The 27,930-nt window shown below is 37.7% G+C and overlaps 1 protein-coding gene across 2 annotated transcripts in view; it reads left to right on the top strand.

Moving 5' to 3' along the window:
- Positions 1 to 27,438, top strand: part of LOC139723327 (sorcin-like) — a 33,879-nt gene extending 6,441 nt beyond the window's left edge. Inside the window, exons 3-10 of one of the 2 annotated variants that reach the window (XM_071634589.1) lie at positions 3,056 to 3,094; positions 4,554 to 4,623; positions 9,469 to 9,512; positions 11,225 to 11,372; positions 12,530 to 12,643; positions 13,257 to 13,315; positions 18,001 to 18,058; positions 26,641 to 27,438. In XM_071634589.1, coding sequence (XP_071490690.1) covers positions 3,056 to 3,094; positions 4,554 to 4,623; positions 9,469 to 9,512; positions 11,225 to 11,372; positions 12,530 to 12,643; positions 13,257 to 13,315; positions 18,001 to 18,027 — 501 coding nt within the window. In that variant the 3' untranslated portion in view covers positions 18,028 to 18,058; positions 26,641 to 27,438. The remainder of the gene's footprint in view (positions 1 to 3,055; positions 3,095 to 4,553; positions 4,624 to 9,468; positions 9,513 to 11,224; positions 11,373 to 12,529; positions 12,644 to 13,256; positions 13,316 to 18,000; positions 18,059 to 26,640) is intronic. The other variant, XM_071634590.1, reaches the window with a different exon arrangement.
- Positions 27,439 to 27,930: the final 492 nt, after the last annotated feature.

Here is a 27,930-nt window from a genome sequence, read left to right on the forward strand (position 1 = left end):
AATAGGGTAACATGTCATAGTTGCATGTGTGCACCACATTGTTTACACTAAGTTCATATAGGGCGAATTCTTCTGGCGTGATGAGTTGAAACGCATCTTTGCCATGACCCATCATTGTCATCGTCCATTTTTTGATGTGGGTGTGTCCCCGATAGCAGGGGTGGCTGGATTTACCTCAAACTCACAGTTACCTACCGCCCTCACACCTTCTCGCCATGTCGCTCGTTTTAGGGCATCCTTCTTCCAACCTTCCCAAGCTCCTACTCCACTTGCTTCTTCCACGGCTTCTTTGGTCGTCCCATGACCAAAGCATGAAAGGTGCTGCCGACTCTTTGGAAGAGTTTTGTAGGATTGTCGTGCACAATTTTAAATACAAGTAACGGGATTTAGATTATGTGATGTGATTGTGATGGAAGCATTAACCAGAGTCAGTCCCAAAATTGGAAAGAATTCTAAAAAAAAGGAAGGAAATTAATATTGCTTTGTGCTCAGCCTAAAGTTATTAACCCGTTGAGGACAGGCTTATTTTGCTACAACACGCATTCCCCACAGACACTTGCCTGAGTATACTCGGGACTTGTCCTCAATGGGTTAAATGATTACTGTACATATTGAGAATAATTTCTTTCTCTGTTCTACTTATTCTTACTTTCCTGAGATAGTTCTGGAAGCAGTTCATGCCAAAACTGGTCTCTATTGTTTGACCTTTCCGTCTATGCATAGTTAGCACTCTACCATGATTTGGATATAAAGTCATATAATATTTGTGGAACATTACACGCAAAAACAGGGCCAAAAGTTTGAGGCGGTCTGAATGACATCATATTGTTGTTGCATCGCGTGATGCAATTGCTGAAATGTGACCGTGCACCACAAAATGAACAAAAAGTCTCACACAGTGATTTTGTGTGAGGACTGAAAATACAGTAGGTGAAATGGGTCAACCTAACCAATCTTGAGTTTTTCATATTTTCTGAAAGAGCAAGTCTTTTTCTATATTATATTTAAGTTTGGGATCATAAAACAAACAGGAACTTGTGTTTTCAGCAGTTTTTCTAGAACACTTTTTGGTGGAATAGTGTGATTAGTTGTTTCTCATAGAACCCTCTACCCTTCCCATTTCTCAAAAACCCTGTCCATACACTTCACTTTCAACTCCAATAAAGTTGGAGAGAATGATGCTACTTCATTGAAAGTTGGTATTAATCATGGACAGAATGTGCTAATGAAGCAGTCTTAATTTCAGCTTAATCTGATAATTCCTTCATTGTTGTTGCTCCCGTGGTCAACATCCTGTTTTTTGTTCAATTCATCCCACAGCTGGCATAGCGTGGTACGTAGAGATTAAGAGCTTGAATACACCCTGTACTTCAGAGCCTGTTTTCTCAGTTCACACTTTCCAGAGTGTATCCTTTCTTTCCAGTATTTAGATAGGTGAGGAAAGTCCATTTGAATTGAGTTATATCATTTTAAAGCTTAGAGTCTGCTCTTTCAGAATCTTCTCTTATCTAAAAATCAATGTCTGGTGACTTTTTGTTCGTTTTGTGATGAAGGGTCACAAATGGTATTGAATGCTGTTTTGGTTTGCTCTGTTTTTTTGTTTTGTTTTTTTTTTTTTGGTCAAAATCAAATACTGATTCAAGAGACAGGTTCCAGTAATGACTGTTGATAGAAACAAACAAACCAAGCAAGCAAACAAAGAGTAGACCACAATTCTTTCATCATAATTTGAGAGCGTTTTAACATGAAAAATCTAACCAAGGATATCCCAGCAAAACCACAGTCACAAAATCAATTTCGAACCAAATAATTATGAATTCTGGACGCTCCATCCTGTTTGAATCGAAACATGATTTTGCAAAAAGCAATATGTGCATCCTGCCTGCCCTTGCCCCCCCCTTTTTTTGTTTGAAATGAAGGTGTTCATCTGCTATGAGTTTCCTCATCTGCCATATAGCCCATGGTATCAGAGAAACAACAATGTACAGTTTAACACCAACCTCACTTCCTCTTGTAACCTTCTGCAGCCATGGGCGCTAGACTTCCAACATCGCAAAAAATATAAAAGCTCTCAGATTTTGTGCATTGCCAGTCAGTGTGTCTCACACATACCCTGCTGTCGGCAATCTCAGTGTTTGAAACAACTGCTGTACCAGGGATTTGTCGGGTTTTTATTTACACAAGTTGGATACGAGGAGAGCCTTTTTTACAGCAATGGATCCCTTTGGTTTTGCCAAGTCGGCTCTGAAGTCTATGTCAGAAACGCACGATGCGATGGTTAAGTCTATGACCGCAGGACCCTACCCACCGCTGCCGGCGGCGGTGCCACCAGTGGTACCGCCAGCAGTGCCTCTGGCAGTGCCTCCAGCAGTGCCGGCAGCAAATCCAGCATACCCGCCTACCCCTGGTTACCCCGCTGCTCCACTACCAGGAATGGTAACGAGGATGTTCCATGACTTTCATCACACATTTTTTTTTTCTCAATTGGTGGCTACTCTTGTCAGATTTGGACAGAAATGATCTTTTTTTTTCTTTTCCTGAGCTCTTATGAAATATGCAGAACCACAATCTTCTTTAATATGCACCAAGAGAAGTATTGTTCATAATTTATGATGCTTTGTTTTAAAGGGGCATTCCAGACAATTTTCATAATTTCACATCATGTAGCACATAAATCTCCAACTCCATGTATAGATTCGTGGAATTTATTGTGGTCCTTGAGCAGAGAAACCAATAGACTGAAAATCTTAAACAAATTGCAATGAACAGTGTTAATGACATCTGAGCCTTAAGTCTGAAAATCATCCGGAGGTCCCCTTTAAAAGCGCAGGTAATATTTTGATACATACATTGTACAACCTGTATATCATGCGGCTCCCACTCATTTTCCTTGATATTAGAAGTCATCTTTAGAGGTCATACAGGAAACTTGTGGATAGAGGGTCTGAGCTGTGTGAAAGAGATGTATATGACTATCCAAATTCCTTTTCTTTTCATTTTTTTAATGTCTCCTCCATGGCCACCGCTTCCATCCCAACCCAACTTTGTGCACCAGGATCCCCTCTTTGGTTATTTCTCTGCTGTTGCAGGACAAGTGAGTATGGTTTGTTTGTTTGTTTGTTTTTTGTAAATTTTTTGTGTACTCTGCTGATTCACGAAGTAGGACCTGAGCCCTATTTCTTAAAGCTGTTTGTAAAGTTATGAACAACTTATGAACGACTGGTGATCAGTTCCTGTGCTAAATTATTGAAATTCTGGTAAGTAAAGCACATCACAACTGATCACCAGTTACTCATAAGTTGTTCGTAATTTTACGAGCAGCTGTATGAACCCCCCCGGCCCTGTTTCATGAAGCTGTTACGCACGACTTTACGAACGACTTAAATATGGCAAGCCAAGTGGTTTTCTTAGTCATTGTTAATTTCACTAGCTAAAGTTGAAATTTGCAAATGATAATGATCATTCTTATATGTCACACAATTTTAGCTGAAAGTGTATTTTGGACCCAATGTAGATAAAATATTGACATGTAGTCGTGCTTTGTCAAAATGTAAGGAAAAAAAAACATTGGCGCACATATTGGCACTTCATATTCTAGTCAGTCGTAAAGTCATGTGTAACTTTACAAACAGCTTTACGAAACAGGGCCCGTGGGGAACAACCTCGCAAGTGGTTATCAAAATTCGTGATGTGAACCACACTGTAGGAATGAGGTGAAGTATTAAAAAATAACTTTTTGAAAGAATCTACAGTAGCATATTCCTATCTTGGGTGCAACATACAGTGCTTGATAGAAAAATGTTATGGTAGGCAATATTTTTGAATTATTCATTTTGCGAATATTCGTTGACTAGCGAAATTTGTGAAATTAAAATAACCATCAAATATGCCTCATGTGTTTATACTATAAAACACATTTAAATCCTTGGTATTAAAACTCAGGGGCATGGGTCTTAGCAGATCTATTAGTTATAAAATTTTTCAGAAGGGCCTATTCAGTGGAAGTAGAAGTAGAAACATACATGATCATAGAGTAAGATAGAGAACAGCAGAGACATACATTGTAATGGTCAGCAAGGTAATTGAGCTATTTCTTACTGCAAATTTTTCTGGGAAAAGAGTTGTGTGATTTTTTTGTTGTTTTTGTTTTATCAAAGATGTTTTCTTTCTTGAACTGTTGTCATTTGCCATAATGCATACCTGCAGCAGTCATAAAATTTTTTGCATGTTATACCTAGTAATGTGATAACAGCCCTATGGGCAAGTAAAAGCGGACTCTAGAATTATATTGCAGCTGTCCAAACATTGCAGTAAATAATTCCCTCAGATTCATTGCTGTCTCTGTCTTTGAGAAGATACCCAATTACAAAATATATGTATTATATTATATTATATTATATTATATTATATTATATTATATTATATTATATTATATTATATTATATTATATTATATTATATTATTATATCATACTATATTATATCATACTAATACATTTACATTGTATTTATGGTTGATGTTCCCCTTTGATACTTATTATGATAAAATTACAGGATGGGCAGATAGACCAGAATGAGCTGCAACAATGTCTGTCCTCTTCTGGAATATCTGGCTCCTATCAGCGTAAGTTCATATTAAAACATTTTTTTGGGTTCTTTTTTTTTATTAAAAGGAGAAAATCACTCATACCCATGGACACAGAATTATGCAAACAGTATTTGCATGACATCTGTTCAGTGACTCCTCCCCCCCCCCCCCCCCCCGCCTTTCTTGAATTCACTAAAGATCTGTTTTGACGTTCACATATGATGCATTATTTGTCTTGTTGCTCATTTGTTGTGTTTGTTTGTGTTTGTGTGCTGAGGGGCTTTCACACTGGGTCTGCGTAGAGTTGAGTAGTCTTGTGTACCTACTTCACCAAAATTGGCCGCATGTACTCAAAGTAATTTTGACTTTGACTGATGTTATTTTTTTTTTCTTCTTGAACTGTTGTCATTTGCCATAATGCATATTATATGCCTACAGTAGTCATAACATTTTTGCATGTGATACCTAGTTATGTGATAACGGCCTTATGGACAATCGAAAGAGAACTCTAGCATTGTCTAGCAACTCGAGCAAATGACTGCAAGAATGTGAAAAAGAAGTGTTTGGGTATGTCCTTGGGTCTCAAAGGATTTTCATAGCTCTCATAGAGAATAGCATATTTTTGCTTCTAACAGGCATCTGTTGGCATTAGATAGCGTAGTGTTATATATCTATTGCGTAGGCATTGGCGTTAAGTTGTGTAGTGTTACATGCTATTGCTTTTGATAATAGGCATGGCATACAGTAGGTTAGTGTTGCATATATTTGTTTCCCGTGCTCTACACCAAAGCATGCAAAAAAAAAAAAAAAAGGTTATTAAAACATGTTGAAGATTTTTTTCATGTACCTTGTGTACTCGTTTGTGTCACTCAGCGTATTATTACATGGGCCAGTGTACAGCACAGCCACAGCCTAGAGTAGTATAAGCTGCGTGGTGCAGTCAGTATAGTAGCTCTACTACACATCGACCACCCTTTTTGAAACCGACCGCATAGTTTTTGTGCATAGAACGCTTAGTACGCACTGCACTGCTCGCAGAGCACATAAAAATGTATTGACTTTGACCGTTGAAGAGGATGTGTGGGAAAACGCGAAAATTCACTGTTCATTAATGGTTTTAATCAAGGACAAAATTTCAAATGAATATTTTAAATGAATTGTAATATAATGTCAGGATGCATTTTCTAAAAAGCTTCGTACAACACGGTGTTCATTGCAACTCGATTTGTGTGCGTCGTCAATGCAAAAACAGCGGTTGATCTAAAAAAGGAGTGGCACCGCGGGAAGCTGATACGAAGCCATGCAAGTTCGACTGCGATATTTTTGCACTGAAACTTCGAATTGAAAAGGGAGCAACGGCATTTGATAGTGCTGGATTTTCTCAATCACGTAGGTCAAGTTTTTACATGAATTTCAGTGTTCAATATTCTTCTCAAGCAAATAAAGATTAGGCGGTCAATGTGTAGTAGGTCCAACCATACCCAGCATTCTGTAACTCTTTGCAGGTTGGGTGTGAAAAGCCCCTTGATAATCGGCTTTCACATCAGTTGTGCATTGTGGCATGCCAACTACTCAGAAGTACACTGTACACCAAAAATAGGCTGCATACCGGTACTCACAAAAGAAACACTGAAGAAAGCAAGCCATTGCAGGAATGAGAAGAAGTGTTTGGGCAAACTCTGAGATACAGTCTCAAAAGGATTACTGTAAAGTGAGATATTTTTTGTGGCATGAAAGTTTTGTGCATTGGAGTCCTATGGAATATTGTTAGGTAATAGACCTGCAAGGGCAGAGTAAGGGTGGGATTTCACGGAGCACGCGAACGATTTGCGAAGGACGCGAATGGCAAAATCCAGCATTCGCATTTTAGTCTGCAAAAGATCGCCAAACAAACGTGAGGGTTCGGAAGCGTCGTCAATTGTTCGCGAATGTCGTTTTTACTTCGGCGAGAATTTCAAAAAAGTTTGAAATTTTTCGCGAACCTTTTCCGCACACTTAGTCGGGATTTGCTCGTGAATTGTTCTCGAAAGTGTCTTTAAAGCTTCGTCATATGCGCAAGACCTTCGCAAGACACGCGCGATGTTCGCAAAATGTTCGTGAAACCCCAAACAGACTCCGAAGCTTCTGAGAATGTCTCGCGTATGTTATGCGAAATCTGCGAAGTTTTTCCGATCATTTTACGACGTAATCGCAAACTGTTCGCGTACCTTTTGAGACATTCTCGCGAACGTTTAGCGCACGTTTGGGGGATGTATGCCCTGTACGTTTTCTGCAAATAGAAATCGTAGCATACATCTAAACATCAAACAATTATTAACAACTATAGTAACAAAAGAAATTATAGACTAGCAAAGAGAAAGAATATTTGATATACAAAAAAAAAAAAATTCGCAGAATATACTTAAAATCAATCTTAAGTATGTGAATTTCATTTGAACTATAGAGATTATGTGTTGGAGGAACTGCAAAAAAAAAAAAAAAAGATCAAATGCTTTACTAGTGGAGATACGTCCTAGGGGAAAAAATGTAGGCAAACACACGATAGAGAAATGAGAGAAAACGAAAAGAGAAATAGAGGAAAGAAAAAAAATCAACTCAAGAAAGCTGATTTGAGTTGATCTTTCTTTTATTGCTTCCACCTCTCCTTGCTACATTTTCTCCCATGAAAATTTTTCGTTGTTCGCATTTCCGTCGCGTGTTCTTCGTGTACGTAACATGCTGTACTTTATCAATGATACACACGACAATCGCACATACGTCGTGGGAACTTCGCACAAATTGCGCAAGAATAGTTTTCGGCTTCATTGTCGGAACACATTCGGAGAAAAACTTTTCCGAATGTTGGATTTTGTCATTCGCGTCCTTCGCAAATCGTTCGCGTGCTCCGTGAAATCCCACCCTTAGCCAGGCATAGTCGGTACTCAACCATGCGCAACTCTAAGCAGGCCCTGTGTGAAAGCCTCTTAACTCTATATGTGCCATGGAGGAAACCCCCCCGTTTGCCACTTTATTCCGAGACACCAACGTAGTAATGCATTGAGCAAATATTAATTTTCAAATCTATATAACTTTTTAAGATTTTGTTAAATTGTACATGAAGTGAGCAATGTTGTAGAGAAAATGCCAAGCTTTGAATTGATGTAAATTTTATGACAAATCTATAATTGCCTTTCTTTCAAATGCCTTGTAGCTACACTGCTGTAAATGTATGACTTATGCACACAAAGTAGTGACAGAAACTTCAAATTTGCATGCAAATCCAGTATGAAACACCTCTTTGTTTAATAGGCAATCTCATTATAAAATGCAAGCTGTATATGAGAGGAACAGAATCGAGACAAACGATTTCATTTTACTGTCGCATTTGGCGATTCATCGATCGGTTTGGGCAGGTTTGTGCGTTTGAGTGGAATATGCGAAGTTGGCATGCCGTCAACTGAGTCGGACGTGCGAACATGGCACATAAAGAGTTAAGGGAACAAGAATAGGATCAAACCATGCACAAGGGAGCCGGAAGGCGAAGGTGGGGGGAGGGGAGAGGGGGGTGAGGGGAGGGGAGAGGAATGTGGGTGAAGGGTTTGGGGGAAGGATCTGTATTACAAATAGTGGTACAGAGAGGAATTAACAATACATTCAAAGGGAAAGGAGAATTTTTTTTTTTCAGGTACACTGTAGTATTGATTCTTGTATTGTTCAATTTGCTTTACTGTGTGTAATAAGTTCAAAAAGGAAGACTTCATTGATCTGCATTTTATCATGAATGAAATCATACAGGTATGCTTTTGTTGGCAAAATCATAGAGTAAAAGGTCCTTAGGAGTTTATGTTAATTTTGGTGGGGAAGGGGAGTTTTGGTCTGTGGAAAGGAATTAATTCACTTTTGTAGTGTATTGCGCAACATGAGATGTTATTGTATAGTATATTTGTTTTTTAAATTCATCATTTAAAATAGAATGTGTGCCATTGAATTAAGTGGGGAAAAGAAAAAAAAAATAATATGGGGAGGAAGAAATTTATGTGTGTGCATGATCATTGCCCAAAAAAGTGTGTGTGTGTGTGTGAACTGTGTGCATGTGCTTTGCACAGAGAAATTGACGCGGAGCGATATGAGACACCATTTAGCACTGACAACATGCATGTAATTTGTGCTGGCAGATAACTGAAAAACTTTGCTTGCACATACACATACACTTTGTAGGTACAAGCCTGATACACCAGAAATTACAGACACAATGAGTGTAGTTACAATGGTAGGCCATGTCAATGCTGCATGTTCTTTCTTTAAGGTGTGCTTGTGATGAAAGTCATTCTGCCTTGTGTGTGTTTTCCCCCCCCCCTTCTTTTTAGGGGGGGGGGGGTGGGGGATGAAAGGGGTTGTTTCTGGAAACTTGCTGGTATGTTTCTGTCTATGCGCAAGTTAAACTCGCCCAACAGTTATTTGCTATGGCAGGAAATCACTTTGGAAAAAAAAAAAATGGTGCAGTATCAAGGTCACATGGCAAGACTCATCCACACGAACATACTCAGTCAGAGGCATTAGTTTTTGCATAATATGTGGAAGGAGATGTTCCCAGTGTGAAGTATGACACACATCAAAATAAACAGGAGTGAAAATGTGAATAATTTGAATATTTATTTATTTTTTTAAACATAAAAACCAAGCTGTTCAGCTGTTCAACAACAACAACAACAAATTGAAAACTCACCTATTTGTGTAGACAACAACCATTCAATATTTCACAAGTACTAAATTTTAACTGTAAACTTTATGTACTAACTGTTGTTTGTAAAGCACTTAATCTATAAATCTGTGTTGTATTGTGGTATATGAAAATATTATATTGTGATTATTATTTACATTTCTTTTCTTCCTTTCTTCCAGCCTTCAGTAAAGATACCTGCATCCTGATGATCAACATGCTTGATGTATCCTTTGACTATGTAAAAATTTGAGTTGCAGTTTGGTACTCTGAAGGCTCATTATTTCAAAGGTTGGTTAAGCCATATAATGAAATATGGTTTGTAATTACCAGGGTTGGTTATTCCGAAGGCTTGTTAGTCAAAAAAATTTAATAAGATTTGGCTGTTCTGAAAGTTAGTTTATCTGAAAATTAAGTAAGGGTCATAATTCTGAAGGTTTGCTAATTCCAAAATGGAAAAAGGTTTGTTGTTCCGAAGGTTCATTAATCTGAAAATTTAAAAAAAAAAAGGTTTGTAATTCATGAGGTTCATTTGCATGCATCTTTTTCCCCATTTTTGGATTAACAAGCCATATTTCATTTTCAAATTAGCAAACCATAATATATTTCATTTTCAAACTCACAAACCATATTTCATTTTTGGATTAACCAACCTTCAGATTAATGAACATCCCATAAACATTACAGTTTTCCCCCCGGGAGCTACTACACATTCCTCTGTGTGTGTTGAAAGGTTTTTAGAGTAATCCTCAGACATCATCATAGGCATCCAAAAGTTTTTTTTTTTCACTGTTTGTTTCTTTGCATGGGTTGTGTAGTCATATTCTGTGTGACGTGTGTTTTGTACTAAAATCCCAAATTTGTGATTCATTTTAATGAATACCAAATCATCCAGACAGTGGTATTTAGCACAGATTTGCAGTGGCTGATACTTTAGGGCTGTCCTTGTGTTCTGAACAGGAGAGTTTTATTGGGAATCTATTCCATAGCATGATATCAACCTTTAATCCTCTGTACATCAACTGTTCTATCTGTTGCTTAAACTTTGTGTTAAATACTTTGAAACTACCTTTAGTCATGGTTTTCATTGTTGCAGTGATTTATTTCTTTCTGAGATGAAAATTATAGTACATAAATGCAATACAGATATCAAGTAAATATGGACATATTAGATCTATAGAGAAATAAGACGGAGGAATTGATAAATAAGGAAGTAAATATATGAAATAAAGATAAGTGGATATTGACTTAAAGATGTGTATAAAAGTAAAGTTAAGGTTGAATTTATTAAGAAGGAAGTGAGTAAATGAAATAGAGATACCCGGTAAGTGGATTAAAAAAGAGGTAGTACTTACACAGTGTAGCATCTAGGAATTAATTTTCAGGTCTGCACATGTGTGCATATCATTTTTAGGGAATTAAATTTGACAGAGATGAACTGTGTGTACATTGCGAAGTTATGGGAGGAGCAAACTCCCGAGCCTGCCGGGGCGGAGTCTAGCTGCGGCGCTAAATCCAAATCTTCAGACACGTTTCTGTTCCGTTCAAAGTCGAAAAATCATGGCCCAGAAAAATGCTATTTTCTTGCCTTTCCTTTGATCATTTAACTTCGATATTTCAGCAGATTATAGAAGATACAGTAGACTACAAAATTATGTCAAAAACAGAAATCCGAACATTTTGATGAAATTTGATAATCTGACTTCAAACTTGATTTTCTTGGCTCACCCGTCAGCGACTTTAGAATCCTTTTGTTGTAGCGGGTCACATTTATCCTATGCCACCTGTTAGATAGACTGGTCTGAAAGTCCCAGGAATCGTTGATGTTGCCAAAATCAAGTGCCAATATCCTTGTAAGATCCTTTCCTTGACTTCAGGCCCACCTTGTCCTGTGTGTTGTCCTGCTCTGTTCTGTCCTATGCCGTTCCGTCCCTGTAGCGAGACTACTCGGGTAAGATGGGCTTCAACGAATTCAAGGAGCTGTGGGGGGTCTTGAACCAGTGGAAGCAGACCTTCATGACCTACGACCGCGACAGGTCCGGCACGATTGATGGCGGCGAGCTGGCCGCAGCCATGGGAGCCTTTGGTAAGATCACTGACATACAGGAGTGGCAAAAAGGGACAGTGTAAAGGACACATAAGAGACTTCCAAATCTGTGTTCCCACCACACACTATCTATCACCTGACCCTTATCAAAGACGCTTAACTAATAAGACATGAAAGTGCGCGCTAATCCTGTACAAAACAAATGGCCAGCACGCGGTCCTCATGCGTATTATGCGCATCACCTGAGACCACTCAGTCAACTTCAGTCAACGTCTCAGGTGATGTGCGTCTGTGCCTGAGACGCGCTGTCTTTGAAGATGTTGTTGTTTATCAAGCGTCTTATTTGATTGTGAGATCATGTTGTTGCCAAATTTTTACCTCCACAAAATAATCCTTATTACTTTCAAATCTCGTTCTTCAAATCGATCCCCTTAATCGAAAAAAAGCTACGACTATAATTTTTAAATCTTTTTAAGATAATAAAAATACCACTACCTTTGGAAATGATTGATGTTCCTAGGTGTACTGAGTATGTACTTAGCTCTCTTTTGTATCGTCATGCAGGGTAGCCATTTTATGTCCATTGTTATCGCGCGCCTTCGTATCTTCCTATCTCTACTATCTCTGCCCTTATTCTACAGACTTTTGAGGATCGCCTACAGCTCTTGATCTCTTGCTCAGTCATTTTCACTGCACAGTACTCTGCAATTGTGAATGAACTGTAAAAACACAATATTTTTGTGGCATGAAATTTTCGCGGCACAAAATTTTCCCGTGTTGCCTATAGCGTCCAATGCATGAAGTGTAGGCAAGACCTTTAGTGTGCATTTTAATTTCGCGAAACTCACAAAATTTGCAAAATTAAAATGCATGCAAGCGTTCCTCGTTTTACACTAACCATTTATGAAATTGTTGGGAAGTCCTGTTTTGTGAAAAATTAGACTCACTATTATATGGCGTATACAGTAGTAGGTGTGTACTGCAGTCGGTTGTCGTATCCAACAGCCTTTTCCTCTCTCTTCCTCCCTTTCTCTCGCCCATTCCTATCATTCATTTCCCCTGTGTGATATTCTTTTCTACTCTCGTTTCTTCCATCTCTCTCTCTTTTGTCTCACATTCTCTTTGCTCTCTTTTCTTTCATGTTACGTTATTCTCGATCTGCCTTTTTTCTTTCTCCCCCTGCCGTGCACCACCAGGCTACAGGTTATCTCCGCAAGCTATCGGCGCCCTCATCAGGCGATACTCGGTCAACAACCAGATTCCCTTTGATGCCTTTGTTGGTTGTGCAGTTCGCCTGAGAGCTCTTACGGGTAAGGTTTCTTGATTTGAAATGGTCTGCCGAGATTTTTGATTCTGCACTGCCTCTACTTGGGCATAGGGTAGGGTTGTGAACCCGTTTCACACCCAGAAGATAAAACCAGAAGATGTATTACCCATCCCATGGTTTAGTCGTGGAGGCTATATAGTAAACATATTACCATACTCTGAATGAATTTCGGGGGGGGGGGGGGGGGGGGGGGGGGTTCTTGCAACACAAATCCACATTTTTGTATGGTGTGTCAAACGATGAAATTGGTATTCTGTCTCAAAAATATTCAAAAGTAGGGCCACAAAAATGTATCAAGTCAAACATATGTTCAATATAAAAAGAGGTAAAAAGTAAAAGGTTTTTAAAGAAAAGAATTGTTAACAAAAAATTCCCATATACAGCATATTGACATGATTTGGTTTGCCAGTTTTTGCCACCCTCCAAAATCCGGCATTTCTCGTGTAAATCCCTTTCCTTTGCATCATTATGATTGATGGGTCCAGGTTTCGGATGGATTTTCGAAATGGATATGTTGATGCTAGACTTTGCTCCAGCCTGTTTGTTGATGATTTGTTTTGAATGTTTGGATATTTCTTTTAATGATAAACCTGCAGACTTCTTCAGAAGAAAGGACACTCAGCAAAATGGCACTGCCCTCATGATGTATGATGAGGTAAGATATTCTCTTGGAAAACTGGATATAAAAATTCGACATATTCTTATTCTCTCCCTCTGAACCCCATTTCATAATCTTTGTTATAACTTGTATGGGCGATTAGCTGAAAACATGCAAGTTGGAGTCACTTTCATATAAAGTCAAGTGTATACAAGGGCACCTGCACTTTGTATTGCAGAGGGGTTTACGAGGTGAGGATTCATGAAATGCATAGATAGATTTTTTGTTGGGGCTAGTCTCAAACTCAGAAACATGTTACAAGGTATCAGCCCAGCCCCACAAGTACTTTGATCATTTTTCTCCTATTATTGTGAGTTAATAGAAGGGTAGGTAGTGTTGATAAGTGTTTAAATTAGTGCTTTAGGAATAACTGTTACCTTTCTGTGCTATCATTGACAATCCCTCCCCCCCTAATCCTACCCCCCCCCCCCCCCCCCCCCCCCCCGTCCCATAGTTGGGATCGTTACTGTAATAAATCATTACATATGGAAAAAAATCCTAAAAATCATGTGTTTTAATGTACTTAGGCATCAAAGTATACACACATAAAAACGGCACAAACATCATATAAAAAAATTAATGATAATAGTATATAAATAAATCATGTATCATACTCATTCTAGTTTCCACACATTTGCCATTTATTGGGTGAATTTCAGAATTTTACTTTGTTGAATTTCTTTCATTAAAATTCATAATGCTCTTTCCTTATAAAAGATTTCTGTTGTCATTATTTACAATGCCAAGGGCAATTTCTGCCCCAACCAATTAATGTTCCTCTAATATTATAGTAATCTTGTACACATTTATTCATTTATTTTGGTGATGGAATTGTGTCATACAAATAACATTATCCAGCAGCTCTCATCTCTTAATTGTTATTATTATTTTTTCAATGATAAACTTAGGGTTGTTGGAGTGATTCAGAGACAGTGTGGATCACATTTTACCCTACACTGACAATGCTTAATGTCTTTTTGGCTGTGTGGTACCATATTTCTACTCTGTTTTCTTTTATTATGCACTTTGCTGGTGCCATTGTATCCACTCTGCAGCATAGATAAATATGTGACATTGCATAATCTGTGCGATAGCGATATGGCTTTTTGCAGTGGGCTTCAAACATTCTCTATATAGCATGTGTACATGCATGCATTAGACTATGTTTGTGTACGAATCTTTAGTTGAAGATCAAATCTTAATCAGATCCTAATACTAGTATTTCACACACTTTGTCTATTTGAGTTGTTTTTTTTTTGGTAGAATGTTCTTGTTTAAAATAATACTGTCTCTACATCTCAAAGCTTTCCTTTTCTCTGGGAGGGGGAGACAGAATTTCAGCTATAGAGAGCTTTGTAAAACTTGATGTCACAGTTAGGGAGTAATGCTCTTCCCAGCATGCATTGCAACTACAGCAACTACAAGCACACATTGTGTGAGGAAGTTATGTTGAAGAGATTGAAGAGTACATAATGTTTACATTTTTTTCTTTCCCTGTCATATTATGCGAATATCATGCTAAAATTCAAATCAATTGCCTCCTTTGCAATTCTGAGTTATCAAATCGTGGTGTCATAGTCAAAAGGACAATACATCGAACTTGCTTGAAATCAAAATGTTTTGCCATTCATCAATAGATACCAGTACACAACATCCATAAATGGCAGAAACGCCACAGTAATGGGAGGAAAGTTGGATATTACATTTAAAAACTTTTGATCATTAGAATGTTGGTAGATTATCCAGTTTTCAGTGCCTTAACTCTTTATGTGCCATGGTGGAAACCCCATGTGTGCCACATTATTCTGAGACATGAAGGTAGTCATGCTTTGAGAAAGAATTCGGTTTTTCCAATTTGCATAACTTCTACAAATTTCTGTTAAGCTGGACATAATAGTGAGCAAAGTTAAAGAGGAATGCCAAACTTTGCTTCCATATACGATGTATGACAATTCTATTTTCAATTTTTCTTTTGAATTACCAGTTGCTACATTACTGTAAAGGCATGACTTTTGCACATAAAATGGTGACAGAAACTTAGAATGTACACGCAAATTTAGTTTGGAACACCGCGTGATAGTTAATCGCCACATGGAATGCAAGCCGTATGTGAGAGGAACAAAAGCGCGAGAAACGCTTTGATTGTACCGCGGGATTAGCGATTTATCAATCAGTTTTGGCGGCTTTGTTTGTTGAGCAGAATATGCGAAGTTGGCACGCCGTTGACTGAGTCGGACGTGCGAACGTGGCACATAAAGAGTTAAGAGTAGTATCTGTGAGGAGATTGATTGTCATGATTTGATTAAATGGAAATTTCATCATGACTTAATTTATTCTGCTTAGATCATGATATTATGTTGATTTGTATGAAAACATGAAAATGAAAGAAGTAAATCAGCAGAAACTTGAGGAAAAAAATCAGGAACATAAAACAATTTTCCATTTTGTTAAAAGTTTAGAGTATAAGACAGAGTGGCAACTCTGTGTGTGATTTTAGGCATTGAGCAGCTCTTTTGTTGCTCAAAATTTCACTAATTTTCTTTTCTATGAAAAATTTGAGCACAGACAAAACTTAGCTACTGACCAGGACATGTGTAAATGTATTTCTTGTATCATTTACTAAGAACTTGTCTAAGAAAAAAATTTCATGGGAAAAATAAAAAAATGTTGATTTTCTTTTTATAACCAAATGACCGTGCATCACAAAACCAACAAAAGTTGTACGCCTTGATATTTAGTTGCGGACTCAGAAAAGGTGAAACAGGTCAACAAATTCAGTCTTGAGTTTTCATATTTTCTGAAAGAGCTATTCTTCGACATTATTCCTAAGCTTGGGATCATAAAATGAATGGGGAAACTGTGTTTTCAGCATTTTTTTTTTTTGCAACCCCCCTCACCCGTTTTTTGTTGCTTTTATTTTGTTGTATAGTGGCGTTATCAGGTATGTCTATTATAGAGGCCCCCTTTCATTTCTTGAAAATCCTTTGCACAATCTTTACTTTCAACTTGAATAACTTCTGAAAGGATAGTGCTACTGCTTTGAAAGTTGGCATTGATCAAGGACAGAATTTGTTGATAGAGTATGCTCAATTTCAACTTAAGCTGATAATCCCTTTATTGCTGTTGCTTCGATGGTTTACATCCTGTTTTTGTCCCATTCATCGCACAGCTAGCATGGCTTGGTAAAAGATTAAGTGCTTGAAAGATTAAGTGCTCCCTGTACTTCAGAGCCTCTTTTCTCAGTTCACACTTATGCAGAGTGTGTGCTTTCTTTCCAGTATTTATGTAGGTCAGGAGAGTCCATTTGAATTGAGTTACACATTCATTTTAAAGCTTAGAGTCTGCTCTTTTAGAATTTCCTTAAAGGCATAATTTACCATTTGCAGATGAAACAAAAACCCAGCATTAGTGCTTTGAAATAGTTCTAAAATGTGAATAAGGGATAGAAACAACCACTGTAAGAATTTCAATCGGTAAAATTGATGTTAAGTATTGTTAAATATACAAAATATGAACAATAGTTATAATAAGAATGTTTCTAGACAAAACCGTCTACAGTAACGGTTTATTGAGAAAAATACAGATATCTCCTTTACATTTTAGGCTTTATTGCAAAAATTTTATATGATAGGATGTTTTGTGGTACAACAGACCTGCACATACATGTATGCAGTAAATGTCATATCTTGAAATTTTTTTAAATCACTGTTCCGAAAGGTAAACAGGACCTTTAACTTTAATGAATAAAATTCTTTGATATTTTGTTGGTTTTGTGATGTCGGGCCACAAATGGAGAGCTGCTCATCACCCAGATCACACAGAGTTGCCAATTTTAGTTATTCTCTAAATGTTCACTGTTTGTAAATGAAGCTTCTTTTTTTTAATGTATCTAATCCCTCCCCCTCCCCCAAATGACGAAAAGCTCTTTTGGTTTTTCAAAGAATTTATCTTGTAGGCAGAACAGGGCTGGAATAATTCGCAATCATATCTCACATGAAAATTTCCACCCAATCAGTCGTGTGACATGAAAAATAGCATGGCTTTTTTAAGGTTACAGTTCGTTATTCCGAAGGTTCATTATTCCGAAGGTTCTTTAGTCCAAAGGTTTTTTATACCGAAGGTGCGTTATTCTGAAGGTTGGTTAATCCGAAAATGTGATAAGGTTTGTTATTCCAAAGGTTCGTTAATCCCAAAATGTGTTAAGGTTTGTTCTTCCGAAGGTTCGTTAATCCAAAAATGAAACAAAGCTTGTTATTCCAAAGGTTCGTTATGGACTCTATTTCATTTTGGATAAACGAGCCTTCGGGATAGCGAACCGTATTTTATTTTCGGATTAATGAACCTTCGGAATAATAAACCTTTGGGATAACGCCACAAATGTTCGGATTAATGAACCTCTCGGTACAATGAATTTGTGTGTTTTGGATTAGCAAACCTTCGGAATAACGAACAGCACCCTTTTTTAAGAGACTGTGCTCCAGTGTAGTAACTACCATCCATGCAGGTTACAACATGTATGAGGGATTATCACTTCTAATGCCAAGTGTTTTATCATTTTACATATTATTTTGGTCTGTGTGTAGTGTAGAATCCATCTCGATTGCATTGCATTCTTTTCTTGCTCTTTTCATCTTTACAAGTCATGAAACTGTTGCAATTTTTGTTTGTTTTCCCCCAAACAGTTCATTGCCAATGTTATGTCAGTGTAGCGGCGACTGAAAAAACAAAACAAAAAGAGAAGTACGTACCAAATATCTCACTGAAATATGTATTCATTTTCGTATTTTCAGTTATGTTGCAATATGTACGAATGCTATGGGATGGGGGCAGCTGACTTAATACATGTTACTCTTTTTATTTTAAGTTTTCATTTAGCATCAAAAGGGGAGTCTAGGTGGCTTTTGGTTGCTATGGATGGGAATGCAGTTTTGATATGTACTAAAGTGATCCTTGTTTACTATATTAGTTAAGTCAATGCATTGCTTAGTTAACCGGCATGATTTGTCATTTGCCAGAGCACAATTTTGATTTTCTTACAAGCATGTGATTATTGTGTTTCACAAGAATACATTCAAACCCTCTTCCGTGACGTGTTCAGACCAGCCCTAGAGGATTAGGTCTTAATGGGATGGTGCAGTATTGGTTGAGATGATGACTCCGCTTTTTTTTTTTTTTTTTTTTTTTTGCGAGATACCACTGTATGAAATATTAAAGAGCATACAATTATGTGAGGAATTCAAGTTTTATTTGATGAATATCGGTTTTGAAATGAGGAATCAAGATATCCTAAAACAAGGAAAACATAGCGATCCTAATAAAAGGTGGGTCCCTCTTTTTTTAATAGGATCACTTCATTTTGAATATCCCAGCCATTCGAAAACCAATTTTTATCAGCTAAACTTTCAATTCCCCTTACAATTATTTGCTGTTTTAGGAGGTTCCTCTTTATCTCCAAAAAAGATCTTCAAAAAAAAAAAAAGTTAGGCAACTGAAGTCTCATCCCATTGGAAACTGTACAATCCATAATTAAATGCCTCATATCCATTGAGAATGGTGCTTCAAATGTTAATAGCAGGAATAGTGCACTGCTTGGGAAGCGTACGCCATTATAGCATTTGCTGTACATTACGTCCAAAGCTGTATTTCTCTCAGTTACCAATTGCAAAGTGGAGGTCCCACCATGGGGTTCATAAGTTATTTTATCTTGACATCTTGGGTGAATTTGCAACTATTATACAGTGAATACACTGTTGCTGGCAAACACACATGTATGAAGATCATTTGTGTGCTTCAGATTAATATGATATCATGCAGGGGTCATGGGCATGTGTCCTGGAAATATTAGCCCAGCAGCAGTGGCTGTATTTCTTGAACACTATTGACTTGTGAATGGGAGAGTATGTAATGTATTTTGATAATATGGATGGTTTGTTTGTTTGTTTGGGTTTTTTTTGCAGGTGATCAGAAGTTAGTTTGCAATTTCTTTACCTGCTTTGTAACTTTTGCAGAAATTGTGTTCCAGTCCAAGTCTGGACCAAATTAATTAGCATTCATGAGTTGTAGCTAGGTAGGGCATGGTCAAACAAGCCTTTGTGTTGTGGAGGGAGACATTTTGTTTTTGAGGTGTGCAGCACAGTTTAACACACCATAAATCTTCCTTCTCTGGTGCTGCCACGAGTTACTATAGAAAGTCGAGGTATGTCATGCAGATCACAGAATCTATGATAATGACGATCAAGCAGTGGCGGATCCAGAGGGCGCGCTCTGGGCACGCACCCCCTCTTTATTTTAGGCTAAAACAAAAGAAACAAAAACAATAATGGGGGGGGGGGGGTGCTTGCGCCTCCCTTTAATTTTGCAAAGGCGCCTTCCCTTTACGGAATTCCTGGATCCGCCCCTGATCAAGTCACTGTATAGTAATTGTAGAACCTTTTTCAAACATTTCACCAAGTAATCTTAAAGTTTGGACAAGCTATCAAGAGGATGGGTTTGGGGGGGGGGGAATGTAGTCCTTCCATTCTGTCCATTATTTTGATAGGGATGGCATGTGCAGATCAGTGCGCCAGAAAGCTGGTATTTTGGGCAAAAAAAGAAAAAAAAAATCACCTTAAATATGATGGATAACACTCGGCAAGCCATAGTAAGAGGTACAGTGCACTTCCGTTATGAGGAACATGTTTATAACGAAATTCCGGTTACAACGAAGTAAGATTTCAGGCGGCAACATTTTCCACTCTATGTATATCTATTCTTTATTTGTTTGGTTATAACAAAATTTCGATATATAACGAAAGAAATCTTCCGCTACCAAGGTCTTTGTTATAATGGGAGTCCACTGTACAGTCAATTAAAAAACAAAAGCCATGTCAGTCACAAGCTCGCATCAGTATGTGCTCTGTAGGAATCAAGTAAAAAGACACTATTAAACAAAGCACACATTTGCACACACAGATGCACAGACGCACAAACACACGCACACATGTTCCCACACCCATCCAACGTGCTTAGTTAAAGCTTCTACTAGCACATATGTCCAGATGAGTAGAAATAGCAGTAATCATGCAGTGTTTGTAATTGCCAAGGTGGAAAATCAGTAACTTTTTAATCTCTTGAATAGAAAAATGCAGTATATAGTACATGTATTTCTCATATCATTGCAATTGTTCTCTGTCACAAATTCATCCATTTGCAAAATTTGCCTCACCAGCCCAGATTCATGAAATATTGCATTGTAGAAAAAAAAAATCAATGTATGATGCATTGTAGAAAAAAAAAATTGCAGAGCTGATCTCGGGCTTACATTTGTGACCCTGTATCCCCTAAGATGAAGTCGCACCCCTTGATTTTCATATTTTCTGAAAGAGCTATCCTTGTTCTACATTATTCTTTAGGTTGGGATCATAACATGAATGGTAAAACATGTTTTCAGCAGTTTTTCTACAACCCTTTTTTGGGGGAGAATAGAATGATTAGTTGTATATCTTAGAGTCCCCTTTTCATTTCTTCTTTTTATTTCTGGAAATCCTTTACTTTTCACTTTCAAGTCTAATAACTCTTGAAAGGATAGCTCTACTGCTATGAAAGTTGGCATTATTCATGGACAAAATGTGTTTTAAATAGAACATGCTGAATTTCAGCTTAATCTGATAATCTCTTCATTGTTGGTGCTCCCTTGGTCTACATCCTGTTTTTTTGTCCCTTTCATTGCACAGCTAGCCCGGCTTGGTAAAGATTATTACGCGCTTGAATAGATCCTGTACTTCAGAGCCTCTTTTCTCAGTTCACACTTTTCCAGAGTGTGTGCTTTCTTTCTTTCTGATAGGTTTATAGGGGAGTCCATTTGAATTGAGTTTATACAATTTTAAAGCTTATAGTCTGCTCTTTCAGAATCTGCCCTTAACTAAAAATTCATGTCTGGTGACTTTTTTTTGGTTGTGTGATGCAGCGTCACATTTGATCTATAGCCTGATAAACATCCAAATTGGACATTTCAATGCGTAGATTCTCATCTAAATCTAGATACGGACATAATAGTTGTGCAAAGTTATATTCTATGAAAGAAAGGTTGCTCAATACAGAGTTTGAGTGACTCAGATATAGTGGCCATCAATCTCGTACTCGAAGCATGACTCTGCCATATTACTCGACATGGGTGCCCTATGCATCATATGCATCACACATCACACTTATCCCATGGTGGCCTGGGAATGAGGGATTTGTACCATGTAGCAGAGTGTATGAACTAACCCATGTTGATGTACTGGAATGCATTATGGTTGTCTAGCTGTCCATTCCTTATCCATTACTTCTTCATAACTTTTCTTCTTTTTCGTCTCGTCCATGCTCTTGTCCTTGATCTCATAGTCCGTCTTTTCATTACCATCTTCTTCTCCTTTTTTTCTCTCGTTCTCTTCTTTACCTTTCTCTTCCTCTTCCTCTTCTTTCTCTTCTTCGTCTATTTTTCCTTCTTTTTCTCTAACATGTGTACAGTTAGCTGTGTTGCCCTTTGATCTTGTGAAATCCATTGTATTATTAAATATTTATCCTCTATGAACTTTCTCATGCTCACCTTTTTCCCTTCCCTGCAACCCCCTCCCCCCCCCCCCCCAAAAAAAGGAGAAAAATACTGCCACAGTCCATCCATTATCACATAACTTTTGTTCATTAGTGCTCATTGTATGTTAGTGCAGCGTTCTGTGTGATTGGCAGGGTAGGTGTGTGCATAGAATTGTACAAAGTCCTTTGCACTCATCAGAAGTCGTTTTTTATACCACAGTCTGCTTTTGATTCACATACATGTACATCTTGCGTCTTCATGTCTGTATTGGTACACACACAACTAAAGTTTCATTGACAATCATTACAAAACAAAAAGTTGAGCATAAGCTACCCCCCCCCCCCCCCCAAAAAAAAAAAAAAAAACAATAATAATTTTGAGGATTATAGTATAGCCATATGTTTTGCAGATAATAAACTGTCAAATGGCAGTTTCATTTTTTATTTTTTTATTTTTTTATTTTTTTTTATATACATCCACTATGAAGGGAGCCGGAGGCATTATGTTTTATGGTTGTCTGTCCATTTTATGTGTTGTGATATCAAGATTTTAAGAAAAACCGCGTACCGGATTTTCTTGATACAAAATGTACCTGCCCCAAGTATGCTAGATAAGGCACATTGTATGAATGAGCTGATTAAATTAGTGGCTTATTAGTTGCCTGAAATGACAAGGGTAAAAGACCATGGAGCTGCATGAGAAGTGGAGTTGACCCAGTAGACTGTGGGCGGCAGATGAATTGGTTTTATTTCTGAACTAACATCGAGCGTTATGCATTTTTTTTTTTCAGTATGTTTTCACAGAGACATCAACTCATACTTTTTTGCAGTATTTTGTTGCTATTTATTTTGTGTGTTTGTTGTTGGTTTTTTTTGCCAAGAACACTGCAGGTGTCATAGAAAATATTGTGTTTCCTGAGTTATTTAACTACACATATATGTCTATAGCAGGAAAGGTGAAAATGTTGTCCTCCGCCTCCCCCCCCCCCCCAAAAAAAAAAACCCAAACAACAACAACAACAACAACACACACACACACACAATTTCATCCCTTTAGAATGCTGTAATGCTGTTCACAAAGTTTACATCATTACTTTTGCTCTTAACTGCTTTCGTGATTCACACTAGTTCATGAAGAAGCATGTTTTAAAAAGCCATTGATGGGCTCACATACCATCTTACTGACTTTGTCACTGCATGGTGTCGGGTTTTTGTCACAAATGTAGCGACCAAAATGCAAATTGGTTCCATCCTGTCTAGCAAGAGCTTCGATAATGCATTGCTATCTTTTCATCCTTTCATTTACTTTATATCTTTCACCATTGACCAATCACAGAGCTGCATGTTGACACTCTGACGAAAATTTGATGTCATGCTTGTCATGCCAAGTTTGTTCTTGGCGTGGTCATTTCTTGTTAATCAGCGTTGCCATCATAATGCAAGCATTGTAAAATCAGACATTTTCACATCCACAAAACTTTCACATGCATAAAACTTGTGCAAATTTTGTGAGAAGCCGCAATTTGCAGAAGTAAAATGAATGCGAAAGATTTTGTCAACATGATTCATGGGTCGTTTCATGAAGTCATCACAAAGAATCTTTACGTGAATCTCAGAATGGCCAAAGTCACTCATAGTTAGCTGTGAGAGACTTTAAAAGAGAAGTAAAATCCATTTTCATGAAGTCTCCCATAGAATGTAAGTGTGTCTTACGAGCAAAAAGTATCTTTTCAGACTTTCATGAAACACTCCCCAGTTCAAGTACTATACTGTTAATTTGGTTGTGATCAGCAGTTTGCCAGTTTCCTGCCACGAAAAAAGCTTGTGGTTCCAATTTGGACAGTTTCATATCGGGAATGTTTCTGGTTTATCATTGAAATGAAGATTATTTTCTTCCTATCTTATTTCTCCTTCATTAATTCACCTATGTCATTCCTATATACTCTCAAATCTTTCTAACTGTGAGGTGTGAAATAGAAAGAGAATCTTGTTGTAATCTAGAAAGGAATTATATTTCCTACTTCAATATCAGCACATTGCAAAACATATCAAAACAAAAGGCTGACAAAATCTAACAGAAAACTAACTCATGCACAACCCACACATGTAAGATTTTGGGACCTAGACTTAATTAACTGTGCAACAAAGTGCAGATCTTCTAACCTCAATGTTTTAACAATAAAGTATGTTTTTCCTCAGCAAATGTGAGAAAATGTGGTTTCTAAATGAAATGATTTTTTTTAAAGAACTTGATTCAGCATGCTTAAAGGGAAAGTACAGTATTGGTGGAGATGAGAATTGGGCTTTTAACTTTTTGCGAGATACCAAGAAAACACTTATGAAATATTACAGAGCATACCATTTTAATGCTCTTTCATATTTCATGAGAGGTTTCTCATTATTTCATCAAAAAAAGTTAGAAACCTGAAATTCGGTCTCAACCAAAACTATGCGATCCCTCTAATATGTGCAGTTTCCCATCTTTGAACCAAGATATGACTTTTGCCTTCATGTTCAGAATACTTCTGTAATCTTGCATCAGTAAATTTTGTGAGCTGCAATGGTTGGCAGCTGTGAAAAATGTACACAAAGCATCTTTTCCCTCTTTGTATTCAAACTGCTGAGCCTCTTGACCCATGCCCTCCAAAACACTTAAAGACAGACAAACAAACTTACGTACAAGGCATAAATTTTTTTTTTTTTTCTGGCACATACATGTGTGTATAAACAATGCAATCTTAGATCGTTGCTAAAGCAGGAAGTCAATTTCTTTTTTTTTTCAGTTAGAATGGAACGCCAGACCAAGTTGAGTGCATGTCACGAGACCGACACCCACGAGTCATACAGCCCACGAGTCATGCTGCTCACAAGTCATACAGCCCATGAGTTCGACACTAAGCCAACAAGGCCCACGAGACCGACACATTACGCACCGTGTTGTATCCGTCGAACTCGTGGGCTGTTTTTACCTAGCGTCGAACTCATGGGCTTTATTTGCCTAGTGTCGAACTCATGGGCTGTGTGACTCGTGAGCTGTAGGACTCATGGACCTGTTTTCTATGTCGAAATCGTGGGCTGTATGACTTGTGGGTGTCGGTCTCGTGGGATGACCCCCACCAAGTTCATGATGACTTTCATAGATATGATGTAATCAGATGGGCAGAATGGTTGAAATGTTATCAAAGTCAGAACAAACCACAAAGGTCCTGGTATTTCAAAGCTTTGTGCATTTTTGATAAATATAGTTATGTGCAAATTGGGAGGAGCTATGGTCTCATCACCTCACTATTCTGCTGATGGATTTGTTCACAAATGGATTCTCAACATCATAATTTTGCTTGCTGATTCAGCAGCAGTTACTGCTTTACTCACAAGCAGTTATGGTAGCTAGGTGGTTATGAGATAGCAATAATGTGATACATTTAATATTTCCCTGGGGTATTCATGCCACTAATACCAATAATAATGATAAAGGGCATTTATATTATGCAGCTACTTACTATAATATACTGTACTGCGCATGACATGCGTAATTTAAGAAGCAGCATTATTCATAAGATGAGTTTTTAGCTTGGTCATTACAGAGACTCCAACTCTCCCGCTTTCGATGGGAGATCTCCCACCGAAAGCCCACTTTTGCCAAATCTCCCGTTCTACTGCTTGAGATTTAATTTCTCCCGCCCTGGCTCTGTGTCTCCCGTTTGAAATGATTTCTTACATCTTGTCTTCGTATGTTGAAAAATAAGCCTAAGATAGCACGAGAGAGCATCAAAAACCCTAATCATTAGAGCTTCTGCAGGGTCCAAGTGGGCCCTGGACCCCGGCCGCAAGGAACTTTGCGCTCGTGATATGCACTTCGTACACATCAAGTTGGAGTCTCCCATTTGCTAGGGGTTTCAGGTGGGAGAATCTCCAGATCAGAAGGTGCTTAGGGTTGGAGTCTCTGTCACTAACTGCAGTTGCTTGCCTTACAAACAGGGGGAGATAATTCCATAATTTTGGTGCATACTGAGTCTATCAATAGAGGCATTTAGTGAAGATTTGCATATCGGAATACATTGTACATGTATGAATGTATGTCAGTAGGAGATGTGAGAGTTATCAGAACCTCACCACTGTCACTTTAAATGTAGAGTTGTGAATCATATATCACTGATTTATGAAAACATGGGAAATATAGATTTCATTTTTTTTTAAGTTTATATTGTTGGTTTGATTTTGATTATACCTCTCCCATTCTGATCAACTGATTTTACTCTCCTAGTGAAAGCCAACTTTGGTATTGTATTGAATGTTTTTGATCCACTGTACTTACTGTACATACTTGTTTAGGATAGTTTAGAACTAAAAATGATCACATGCGTGAATGTGATGAATTTCATTACATGCTTTCAGAGCAGTGGTACCAAAAGCCCATGGGGTGTGGAAATTTTCCTTGTGATTAATTGATTAATGACAGTGCCTAAACAGGTGATTGTCCCAACAGTTTTACACAAAATGTGATGGGTTGATAAAAAATAAGTCATGCCATAGTGGTTACCCGAAGCGTTAAGGTCAATGGAAAGTAAGGTAGTTGCATATTTTACTTGTATTGTACTTTGTGAAATGAATGCAGATCTATCTGTCTTATCTACTCATCGCTCTTTGTGACAGAAGTGTAGCATGAATATGTTGTGATCAATCAACCTTGCTATTGTCTTTTCTAAATATCATAAAATTCCTTCCCTTTCCATCCTATTCCATTTTTTTCTTCCTTGTTTCTGCAGTTCATCACCCACTGCATGTTCATGTGAGGATGCCCAGATGGAAAAGTGGCCGTGAACCTTGTAGCCCTGCAGTGATTTGCGGCTGGGTGATGCCTAATTTCTTGTGACTGGCATTTAATGATATAGACACCTCCCGTGTAGAGCCTTGTATAATTTAGGGGATACTATTATCAATATGGTCGATGAGACAGAACTGCGATATTTCTAAAACTGGAAGGCATTATTGGTTACCATGGCAACATATGTAAACCATTGTGTTTCCTATGTAGTGCTTTATACCTTTGTTCGGTTTTATCTCGTGATCGAACTTATTCACACCCTCCATACTGTGATTCCTGTTTTATTTTTCTTTAATGTCACTATTGCTTGTCTGTTTTATTTCATAGTCGAGTGTAGTTTTAGGCAGAAACGTCAAGTTTCTAGATGCTCGACAGAAAACAGAGTCTCCCAATTTCCGAATGTCATCAGAATACTGTACAGATGGGAAAAGTTTTATTTACAGAGCCTCAGTAGTCAAAAGTTGTTATCAACCACCAGTTGTAATTAGTATGGATCATGTGCTTTGGTGATTGTAGTTAATGTCAATAGAACAGGAGACATTGTTCTGTATTTACATTCTCATGAAGAGTTGAAATCGCATTTTGTTATTCTGTTGTTTTAATGGCAGGTGACCATTCACTGGTAATTCTTCCAAGCATTACAATTCAATCTATCTCGATGTGATGTTTATCATCACAAAGAATCAAATGCCTTTTTAGTTTTTCCCCAAAGTCTTTCTCAGAAAGAAGAAGAAGAAGAAGAAAATTTCTGAAAGTTTCTAGTGTAGAAATTATAGCTTGCCAGAGTATATTATCTGGCTGGATATATTGTATGCCATAATATGTGAATATCAACCATGTTCATATCGAATCAGAAAGAGTTTCTGTTATTAGTCTTTGCAATGCCAGTGCGTGTGTGTTTTTAGGTTGAAAACAAGCAAATATATCTGTGTTAAGGTTGCTGTTTTGTCGGATTGTGATTGCTAATTGTCCTCAGCACTACTTAGAGTCGAAACCTGTAAAATTATTATATAGGATCTACTAATATTCATATACATTAAGTGGGTGTGTCATTACATTTGATAACAAAATAATATAAGCAGTGTACTGCTAGATATATGTGGTAGACAAGTGAGATATAAGTCCCATGAGTTTTATCCTGACATGTTGCCGATTAAGAAGCAGAGGTACATCAGCTCCAGTGAAAATGTGATGCTTCAGTGTCCGTCTGCTTCTTACTCACCCATATTTG

The sequence above is a fragment of the Diadema antillarum genome, unplaced genomic scaffold (genome assembly GCF_040938485.1).
Source record: "Diadema antillarum isolate AM-2024a unplaced genomic scaffold, OU_Dant_1.0 scf00000186, whole genome shotgun sequence".
NCBI lineage: Eukaryota > Metazoa > Echinodermata > Echinoidea > Diadematoida > Diadematidae > Diadema > Diadema antillarum.